Source organism: Papaver somniferum, chromosome 8 (genome assembly GCF_003573695.1).
Source record: "Papaver somniferum cultivar HN1 chromosome 8, ASM357369v1, whole genome shotgun sequence".
NCBI lineage: Eukaryota > Viridiplantae > Streptophyta > Magnoliopsida > Ranunculales > Papaveraceae > Papaver > Papaver somniferum.
The window spans coordinates 39,477,636-39,488,920 of record NC_039365.1 but is presented as its reverse complement, the minus strand read 5'-3'; the positions used below and the strand labels follow the sequence as shown (position 1 = coordinate 39,488,920).

The 11,285-nt window shown below is 37.3% G+C and overlaps 1 protein-coding gene across 3 annotated transcripts; it reads right to left on the bottom strand.

The window, feature by feature from the left end:
- Nucleotides 1–4,521: 4,521 nt before the first annotated feature.
- On the bottom strand, nucleotides 4,522–7,215 carry LOC113301564. 3 transcript variants are annotated; one of them, XM_026550337.1, is made up of 6 exons: nucleotides 7,142–7,215; nucleotides 6,156–6,238; nucleotides 5,899–6,020; nucleotides 5,551–5,754; nucleotides 5,202–5,405; nucleotides 4,522–4,955 (listed from the first exon to the last, which is right to left on the bottom strand). In XM_026550337.1, exons 3-6 carry the CDS (start codon nucleotides 5,998–6,000, stop codon nucleotides 4,752–4,754), a joined length of 714 nt encoding a protein of 237 aa, XP_026406122.1. In that variant the 5' UTR covers nucleotides 6,001–6,020; nucleotides 6,156–6,238; nucleotides 7,142–7,215; the 3' UTR covers nucleotides 4,522–4,751. The 3 variants fall into 3 exon arrangements, with proteins under 3 accessions (XP_026406122.1, XP_026406123.1, XP_026406124.1); XM_026550338.1 differs by lacking the exon at nucleotides 7,142–7,215 and adding an exon at nucleotides 6,375–6,804; XM_026550339.1 differs by lacking the exon at nucleotides 6,156–6,238 and having other exon boundaries at nucleotides 7,142–7,207.
- Nucleotides 7,216–11,285: the final 4,070 nt, after the last annotated feature.

Genomic DNA, 11,285 nt, shown 5'->3' with positions numbered 1-11,285 from the left:
ATTTTACATGGAAATGTAAATTTTTAGTTTAATTCCAGCTGGACAGTAAACGAGAGAGAAGACCTGATCAGTTATCTCTTCTGGGTTGCGTGTTGTGTTACTTAGTGCACCCAGTTGCTCCCTTGATAGGTAGAGGCATGCAGAACTGAATGTTATGTTGATGAGACATTCCCGCCTAGATCAGGGGGAGAATCGTCGACGATATTGGTCAACTCCAATTATGTCTCATCTAAATTCTCACACTGATAAATGCCTGAGGTGTTGGATACTACTCTGTTGCTAGATTTAGCAAGAGTATGCTTGCTTGATTCAGCATATCTAAAGTCCTTGCAAGGCATGCCATGGAATCGCAGCAATTATTTCTTCTAAGAGTGTGCTTATCATCATAGACGAATACCTCTTATATGAGGCATGCCAATCTAATCAGATGACGTCCATATTCTCTTTGAGTAATGAGTTGATATATCTCTTGACGAGGAGCATATCCATAAAAGTTGCGTTGATATCCCGTGGTAAAGAATATCCGCATACTGAAATCTGGTGCCAATGGATTAAAATATCCTCATGCTCTTGAGAATGATGTAAGATCGTTAATGAACTGATTATGAACTGGTTGTCGATAATGTTCAGAGTAGCTACTGGAATCGTTGTGGATAGATATCCCCCTTTGCAAAGGAATTATCGACAAAGTTTATGTGATTGACAAATATGTATCTTAGTCCATATTGAGTTGTTCTCTCACTTGTATTTGCTTTTAGGACCTCAGTCCTAGCATCCACGAACTTTAGTTTGAAATTTGATGCTTATAAGAAAGCGTAATGAGAGAATTAAGGTCGCTTGTTGTATAACGATAACCTTGACAACGATTTTCCGCGGACACTAACCAGGTTCATGGGAGTATGGTCTGGTAGTCATGCATGATTCGACATATCACCTGGATGGTAACCGTGTATCTATACTCATATAGATTTTAAATGAAACTCTTGTTTGTCATCCATTGATGTTATATCATCCTAGTAATGCTTTGGGCATTGATGGTGAGAACATTTGATGTTCTTGTGCACTTTGAACTTATTACTCATGTAACCATTGTCATGTTTTTATGTTTGAGACGTGCTATATTTTCACTGCTGTTACTACTCTATTACAAGATTTGCAAATTTGATGAGAAAGTCTTCCCACCGTTTGGGGGAGGAAAGGCTATCGCCTGAAAAACGACGTGAAGTATCCTGTTTTGCACAAAGATAAACCAGAATGTATCTCATCTTGATGTTTTCATCACTGAAAGACATGTCGAAGACTTGACATCTTTAGAGATTGCAAATCAAATTGCTTCCTTGAGAGGCTGTAAATGTAGTAGCAAGTGTGTCACTTAGAACACACCTTGAGCGTGGATGATTAGTTAACTTGAAATATTTTGCACCTCTTAAAGGGAAGAGCCAATCACAATCATTGAAAGATAGTGCTCTCAAGAGACTATCAGTGGAAGATCTAATTTCTATGAGTATAGTTCTCCTAACAAGATAATGTCTCTGCAAAGGCTGTGAAACCTCAAAATGAGAGGATTTCCATAAGGCATGCATGCAATAGAGAAATTTGCGATCGTAATCCAATGATTGTTGATGACATTGTCAAAGTATCCACTGATACTACCGTAGGTGTTGTTGGTTTAAACCACTCTCTATGGGAATGTCATCAAAGGTACGATTGGTTAAACCAGGAGAGATCAAAGCAGAAGAGCAGTTTCTCGCAAAAAAATGCATAAATTTGGTATTGCAGCTCGAACACTCGATAATGTGAGCTACTCTTGGCCACAAACGGGTGTTTGCAGTTCCGACATCCGATAATGTAACCCCTAGTGGCTACAAGTGGGTGTATATGCATAGTGAGAAAAGTAAAGTCAACTAACGGCACAAAGTCTTTTACAGGAACCTGAGATGGATTTCTTTGTAACATATTCCATATTATGGATGTAGCTACCTTTATGGTATTTTTCTGGCAGTCTTTAAGGACTCGATGTGCATCTAGTTGATGTGGTTACTGCGGATCCGTATGAAAGACTAGATACAAAAAACTGCATGTAAATTCCTGAAGTTTTTTTCAGTAAAATTACCATGAAATAGCATTTACTCAATAAGGACGAAAGTGATCAATCGTCTAAGTGAACGCTTATATTACCCAGGGATATGTGAACCATTTTATATGTTCATAAACTGTGCATTTACTAGATTTGATATATACAACATCTACTTTATTGGAAATTCTGAAGAGTCCTCCAAAGCACAAAAATGCTTAAAGCAGAAGTTTGAGATGATATTCTCGGTAAAACAATCTGTTGGTTGAGCATTGTAGATGGAAGTCCATTAATTTCGTCAACCTTAAAGGTTTGAACACGTCTAATAGAAAAGCTCATACAATTGCAGCTACGCAATCTCTTACCTTTAAGAATGATCGGTTTACATCTCAACAAAGGAGATGTATCACTCTGTGGTTTGTATTACACAATGGATGTGTAAATTAAGGGTACATTAACTGAGGTATGTTATAAGTACCTGATATTGAGTTTGTAGTAACATGTAAGACTGGTTTTACCCAGCACCAATATCGAGACATAGGTCCGAAGAAAATTCCTTCATCTTCGTGGTACCATTAAGCTTGATTTTTTGCATAAAAGATCGCTAGAAGTTTCCCACAGAGAAAAGATAATCAGACTGTTTAAGTTTCGATTTTTGGCAGGTTTGTTAAAACAGCTAAAACATTTTCCTAGTTAAAGTCTGGTTGTAGAGGATACTTGTTTATCCTCCGATCGATTATGATTTTTCAGACAAAGCCAGTGGAGAATAAAAGGCTGGCACAACTAGAAGATCATTAAGATATTGCACAAGGGAGATCGGACCAAGTTTTTCAACTAAAGGAAGCTGCTAAAGTCATTAGAAGATGGCTCGTGATTTATGCAATATTATCGAACATAATGATCACCTAAGACACCTACTCATCAGGGGGAGTAACGCCACAAAAGACTATGGATACTGGGTATGTTGGACATTACGTCGTGTACTCTTTTTCCTTACTCTAGGTTTTGTCCCACTGGATTTTTCTTGTCAAGGTTTTAATGAGGCATGCGAGTCCACCGTTATCCGCAGTCATAAATGTTGTACTCTTTTTCCTTTGTCCTGGTTTTTTCCCTATAGGTTTTCCCGGACAAGGTTTTAACGAGACAACATCTGCGGGTTTATTACTATTCTGAGAACTCATGTTTTCCTACGTCCAGGTTTTGTCCCTCTGGATTTTCCTGACGAGGTTTTTAATGAGATAATAATCTTAGAACGATGATCATACTTTAAAGAAATGTATATCCATAGAGAGTTTCCAGGGTGCGGTTGTCGGATAATCACACGTATTATGTGGCTCAGTTTTTTGTCCGAAGTGGTTTTTCCTGACGCTAGCGTACAAGTTTTTCACTTTAGTTGGATTTTCTGGCAAGGTTCTGACGAGGAAATGAATTTTGATCGGATTTTGTCTCATCGAGTTTTACCAACAATGATGCTACAATCTTAAATGGTGGTCATCCAAGGGGAGTGTTATAGATTGTCCGCTATAGATGTGTGGCTGATCACATTTATGTGGGCCCCACAACTTTAATACACAATTGACACATAGTGCATATGTGTCATTAACATGTTGATGTACATCTGTATGGGGTGATATTTATCCCCTATACTCTAACTATATAAATACCCCACTGGGGCTCGTAGACTATAACAGAAATTTAAGGAATGAGAAAAACAATCCCCTGTTTGCTTCGCACATTCTCTTTGTGTCTGTAGTGTTAAGTTATTACTATACCGATTCATATGTTGGTTAAAGAGACACTAGCATATTATCCTCAACTATTAAGTCAGTGTTTAGCTATCAAATTATAAGAACGAGACTTTTCTACTAGTACTAGAAAATTCACCCTTATTATCCTCAACTACTAAGTCAGTGTTTAGCTATCAAATTATAAGAACGAGACTTTCCTACTAGTACTAGAAAATTCACCCTTGAAACGGGTTTTAGCGGGTATAAACCCGAACCCGCGACCGACCCATAACGGGCAGGTTTCGGGTCAAAAAACCCGCCCCGTGCTTGTGGATGCGGGATTGGTTATGAAATTAAAAACCCATAGTTTGTAGGTGCGGGGTTGGTATTAGCTAAAACCCGACCCGCCCGACCCATGTGCACCTCTAATCAGCTTGCTGTTGCGGTGATGGCATGCTGCATTATTGTGCTCACAGCCTCGCACCATTCCAATCAGTTGCTGTAACATTTATCCTCCTCCAATAACTACGCTGCATTGCTAGTAGCAATTTGCTACTGTAAACTCTACTTGTTTGCTTCGTGGATAAATCACAAGTATTTTCCCGAAGTCGAAGTGGGTACATTTCATTCCATGATAATTGCTTCAACATAGAAACTCAAAAATCAGCAATTTTCTAAGTCAAAGTGGGTTCATTTTGTCTGGTGATAATCGCTTCAATATAGAAACTAAAAAATCAGGAATAGGAATTCTCCCCTAGTTACATGGAACAGATGAAGATGGTAAAAACAGTTCATCAGTGCTGAACAGGGAGAACAAAAAAGTGGTGGTAGAATAATATGAACCAACCTGACGGTCTTACAAAGCTTTAGTCAAAGAACTAATATGATACTCGAGACATATTTCAACTGATGTACTATTTCAAGTCTAGAAGAACACGAGGTTTTACTACTTAGTATTTGAGATGATAATAACTAGGGTGTTTAGAGATATCATAATCATGATAGTTACCATACTCTATTTCACGAAATGGTATATATTGACCATTGTGCTTTTCCCCATTTCGTGCTAGAAACTCATAAAGCTCATCTGTCCCTTCAGTACCTTTATGCTCCTCACTCGACAAATCATCCGAGTCGTATGGTCCATCATCACGCTGCAGAATAACATAGGAAAATGCTTCATGCCCCCCACTCCCCCCCAAAAAAATAAATAAATGTTGCCCCCAAATCTTACCCCCACGACATGTCATCGTGGTTCATTTCAATGACAATGGACTCCCCCTGTTTGCTCAAGGGAGAAAAGAGGTGACGACACATCATGGGGGAAAGACTTGGGGGCAAGTTTTGGGGGGTATGTAGCAAACACAAAGTTGAAACACAGGCGTGATTAACTACCATACCTTGTCTGAAGTCCAAATATAACGGGCTTCCTTGTTTGTTAGACAACTCGCATCCTCCACACCAGCACCGTCACCCAAACCAGTTCCAGTTGAATCTACAAATTTATCTCTACTTTTACCTTCTTCTCCGGCGCAGATATCGTCCAGCTTTCCGAATTGTAGCGAAGCAAACAAGTCTGCCACAACGCAACTCATTGCTACCTCCTGCGGATGAGTTTTAAGACTCAAAAAAAAAAGTAGTCTTAAAAAATTGAAATGCAATTCAATCGGTAGATGAACTGCAGAGCCAATATGTACAGACAATTGCATACGATGAAACCTAGACATGATTAACAACTATACTACATACCTCGTCTGAAGTCCAAATATAATGGGCTTCCTTGTTTGTTAGACAACTCGCATCCTCCACACCAGCACCGTCACCCGAACCAGTTCCAGTTGAATCTTCAAATTTATCTCTATGTTTAACTTCTTCTAAGGGGCGGATGTCGTCCAGCTTTCCGAATTGTAGCGAAGCAAACAAGTCTGCCACAATGCAACTCATTGCTACCTCCTGCGGATGAGTTTTAAGACTCAAGAAAATAAGTAGTCTTAAAAAATCTGAAATGCGGTTCACTCGGTAGATGAACTGCAGAGCCAATAAGTACAGACAAGTGCATACGATGAAACCTAGACATGATTAACAACTACTACATACCTCGTCTGAAGTGTCAGATTGATTCCTACTTGTTAAATAACTCATATGCTTTGCACCAGCACCTTCATTCATGCAAGCTCCAGTTGCTACTTGTTGGTTCATGATGGTTGTTGCAGCAAAATCTGCACAATTCAAACGATCTTTCAACTCACCTGTCTCTCTATGTATGATTTCAAAACTACCTATGAAATTAAAGGTTCATGCAGACACATATAAAGAGGGAATCAAGCAAACAAAAAATAGCAGGAATAACTGACCAAACCATGTGTCCCAATCCTTGGACTAAAATCAACATCAAAACGCAAGAAAGTCCATTGCTAATTCAGATTATAAAATCTAACTGCAATCAGACAGATACAATTAATTAGAAACTAGTTTTACAAGTTGATACAATCAACCCAGAAACAGTAGCCCTAATGGATGCGAGGTAGTCTAGAAACTATGCACATAAAAAGAAACACTATCTGATAGGATACCGTGAAAAAAACATCCAGAGAAAAGAAAGCTAGAATCAAAGAAAAACCAAGACCGTCTCTGATTATGGTTGTATACAACAAGCAACTCCTATAAACTGGATTCCATGTGATAAGTGAAAATTCTCCTTCCACTCTTCTTTGTTATCTTCCCCGTGGCAACGAACAACCTGACCCAGTTACGAGGGTACTCATCGGTAAGCTCTAGGTTTCAGATTCATTGATTTGCCCATACATTATGAACTGTGAAATTGACATGGGTCGGATAACAAAATAACTAAATAGATGGTTTTAATTAGTACGGGTAAAATAAAAAATGCCTCTATCTGCTGATTGACAACGCATCTGAATTCGTCCTTCCAAAAAAAGGAACCTAACCCTAAAAAAATCCAAGAAATCTCTTAACAGTATATATATATATATATCAAACAAATACAATCAAGAGTATGTGATGAGATCTAGACACGAATTTCCCTAGAAAATCCGAGATGATCAAAAGCCAAAACCACATCGAATTAATATATCAACAGGATCAAATCGATTCGCTTAACAGGATATATATATATATATATATATCAATCAATCTATCTATCAACCGCTGAGCAAACAAATACAAGCAAGAGTATTTGATGAGATCTAGACTACATCGAATTAATGTATCAACGGGATCGAATCGATTAGCTTACAAATCCAAACCTCTGAATTATCAATATCCGACTAAATCGAAGAAAGACTGCATACTAGGATCAATTAAGGAAATAAAGTCTTACCTCGAGAGTCCAAGAAATTTCTCTATCGCGACGATAAAAAAAACGAAAAAGAAAAGGAATTCCTTGGATTTAAGTTTGTATTATATCGATATATATATATATACTTAGAAAGGAGGTAGATGAGGGCCAGGAAGCAATAATCCCAAACCGCCTAACTGCAATCCTGACACGTGTAGATGACGATGAGGTAGCACACTAGCACAGTGGTTTTCCGTAGTCGGATTGGCCAAGCGGCCCAAGCCAAGCCGTATTTGTCCTGCTTATTTTGTATAACAATTTTGACCAACCAGAGCCGATCCTCTGCGTAATAGAGCCGAGTACGAACTTAATCACAAGACCTTTTTACGTTCAATTTTTTTTTTCTCCAGGACAATTTCAAATAACAATGACAAAATGAAACTAAGACAATTAATTAATATATATATATAGCTAGCATAAACATAACAAATTCTTTACCGTTATAAGCATTGCTTTTATACATATTTCCTAGTTCAACACAAAAAAAAAAGATCCAAAAAAAATTGTCGATTAGTTTTTCTAGTATTTACCGTGCGTATCTTTATAAATGACTTCAAGTCTTCAAGTTCTCGCATATGTGATTTAGTTAACCAAAATAAAAGTACCTGAAAGACATATAAAGACTAAAGTTGTTAGCGAACTAAAAATACAAATGGAAGATTTCGGCGGAAATTTAGCCTTCTTGAATTCACGGCTGCAAAATCATCATTTAAGGAATCAATATCAACGTTGTCAAGAAGACTATGCTCAATCGATATCATAGCCAACTCATTAAGTCTTTCTTGGGCCATGGTAGTAAGCAAAAATCCTTAAAATTGGGATATACAGTCAGCTTAATTAATCTAACCTGCGTAGTTTTATACTCCCTTCGTTCCTAATTAATAGGCTGGTTTTGTTTTTAGAGAAAATTAAGGAAATTAAGAGAACTAATCATTGAAATTGGTCCTCATGACACTTGTGAATAAAAGAAGTGAAATGAAATGGTCCCCATGACACTTGTCAGCAAAAGAAGTAAAGTGAAATGATCCACATGACACTTGTCATCAAAAAAAGTTAAGAGAAAAGTAATCCCAAAAAACTAAAATAACATTTGACTTTCCCAATTAGAAAACCAATCTATTTTTTTGAAACATCTATTTATAGAAACCAACCTATTATTTAGGAACGGATGGAGTAACAATGTGATCAACTCTAAGAAACTTAATTTCCAAGGGAAATTGATTAAAGAATGATTGACATAAACAGTGGTATGTGGATTTTCTCTATGAATCTTGGTGTATATGAAAGTATTTTCGCTATAGCATGGTACTGACTATTGAACACCTTAGAGAGTTTGTGCACGGCAATTTTGTTAACTAAAATTAAACTGCAAATATCAAATAAAACGATTTATGATCACAAACAAGAAGAAATTTTCGAATGCAGAAATCCAGCTGTTTTTGATGAGTTCATGGATTTATTTAGATGTTTGTGATGAAGAACATCGGGAAATTTCATTGCGCAAGATTTAAGCAAATATGGTATATTGAGGCAGAATAATATCATTGAAATAACTTTTATTATCAACATCCACCTCTAACTCCGATCAACATAAGGTTACTGATTTAATCTCCTTTAACAAATGATATACTGGTCTCCTCGAAGCTAGCTAGTTAACGATCTCCTTTGATGTTTTTAACGGTGCGAATATAAAATTTTTATTTAGTTTTATACGTGATTTCCTAGTCTTAATTAAGTGTTGATATACCCATAAGATAAGAGAAAGCATTAATCACATTTTCGTACAGGTTAGATTAATTAGATAAGAGAAAACACTGATCACATTGTGCATGAGAAAAAGGCCTTGGCCTGAGACGGGTCTGGTGCGTCGCACCTCCTGCACCCCCTCAGGCCCGACTCTGTGACCAACGAAAAGGTACCCAGTGGCTAAAGATAAACCCAGAGGCTATTAGGGAGAGGATTGATTAAGGATTGGTTAATGTTTTGTGGTTCGAATGTTTCCCTGATGTGGTTGTCCATCATTTGTCGCGAGTAGCTTCAAATCATAATCCATTGCTCATTGATTTAGTTCCTGTTACAACTAGAAGATGTTATAGACCCTATAAGTATTTTAGGGGTTGGAAAGAGCATAAGGATCACAAGATGTTTTTTGATAATGCTTGGCTTGAAAATAGTTCTAAATCAGATCATCGTGATATAATAAAAACTCTTGAAAATCTATCTGCTGACTTTAGACTGTGGAATCAAAACATATTTAAGAACATTTTCAAAAACAAAGAGATGATATTAAAAAAGAATTGATGGTGAAAATGCTAAACTAGGACGCTTAGTGTCGATAAAAGTTTTGAATGACCTTGAAAATGAATTGGAAACTTGGAATAAGATAGAGAATATGAAAAAGCGGGGTCTAATAACACCACCCAATATTTCGCTTAGCAACCTATATGGACAAACTCCAATACACTTTTAAGAGAATCAATAAGACTCAATCAATTAAAAGTATATCAACGAGTGTATATCTCTCTCTTGATTTGATTTACTCAAGCAAGAACTGCGAGTTCTAATCAAATACAAGGAATAACTTGGATGGAACCAAAGACCAATATCCAGGGATCAATCAATGACTATCAACAACCAAAGGTTGGATTACTCTAATTGATGATCTAACACACAACCTGTATTATTTTAATTATAAAGATAAAAAAATATAATGCGGAAATTGAAATAACACAGACACCAGAAATTTTGTTAACGAGGAAACCGCAAATGCAGAAAAACCCCGGGACCTAGTCCAGATTGAACACACTGTATTAAGCCACTACAGACACTAGCCTACTCCAAGCTAACTTTGGACTGGACTGTAGTTGAACCCCAATCAATCTCCCACTGATCCAAGGTACAGTTATGCTCCTAAATCTCTGATCCCAGCATGATACTGCGCACTTGATTCCCTTAGCTGATCTCATCCACAACTAAGAGTTGCTACGATCCAAAATCACAGGCTTTGACAATAAACAAATCTGTCTCACACAGACAAGTCTATCAAAGGATCAATATGCCTCCCACAGATAAACCCCTAAAGGTTTTGTTCCATCTTTTGATAATAATCAAGGTGAACATGAACCAATTGATAATCCAATTTTATATTCCCAAAGAACAGCCTAGATTAATCAATCATCTCATAACAATCTTAATCATCTGGTAGCAAAACAAGATGTTGCGGAATCACAAATGATGAGACGAAGTGTTTGTGATTACTTTTTATATCTTTCCTATCGGAGATATCAATCTCAAGCCAATCAATCTGATTGTACTCGTACGATAGAAGATGCAAGATCAGATCACACAACTACGATAAAAGTAGTATCGGTCTGGCTTCACACTCCCAATGAAGTCTTTAAGTCGTTAACCTGGTTTGAGAAAATAAAACCAGAGGTTAAAGGAGAATCGACTCTAGTATGCAAACTAGTATCACACATAAGGTGTGGGGATTAGTTTTGCACAATACTAGATGTCTCCTTTATATAGTCTTTCATATCAGGGTTTTGCCTTGGTCACAAAGCAAAAAATATCCATTGTTAGATGAAAACCTGAATTAGATTCAAGCTAATATTTCTCAACCATTAGATCGAAAACTTAGCTTGTTACACACACTTGACAATGCACACTTCTAGGTTTGTTAACCGTACCCAAACGTATGCACTTGTTGGTTCAATAATAGTTAACCAAAAGGTTAGCCATATGATAGACGCATTTATGTGTCTAGTATATATTAATTGTATACATTGTTAGTGCTCGAATTTTTACTTATTTGGTTATTTTATTTATTTGTAAGTGGTTTTGGAAAAATAAGGCTTTGCGGCAAAATTGGCTAAAAATGTGGCATTTGGACCTCCGTTGATAGTGTACCGGAAGCGCCCCAGAAGTGTACCGGAAATACCCGTAGGAACCCCAAAGAAGTGCGAAAAACATCCCGGAAGAATTGCTAAAGGCACCACTAAGTTGGATAAGGGGCACCCCATTTCAGGGCATGTGCTAAAGGGACTCTCGAACTGGATAAGGGGAGGTCATCTTCATAGTTTCAAACTAAAAAAATGGCGGGAAAATGCATGCAAGAACTGGCAGA

Bases quoted from the DNA above. Each gene is read 5' to 3' on its own strand.
- LOC113301564 (XM_026550337.1), bottom strand. From the start codon at position 6,000: ATGAACCAACAAGTAGCAACTGGAGCTTGCATGAATGAAGGTGCTGGT. The intron at 5,755-5,898 runs GTATGTAGTAGT...ACTCATCCGCAG, and splicing joins AATCTGACACTTCAGACGAG to GAGGTAGCAATGAGTTGCAT. The intron at 5,406-5,550 runs GTATGTAGTATA...ACTCATCCGCAG, and splicing joins ATATTTGGACTTCAGACGAG to GAGGTAGCAATGAGTTGCGT.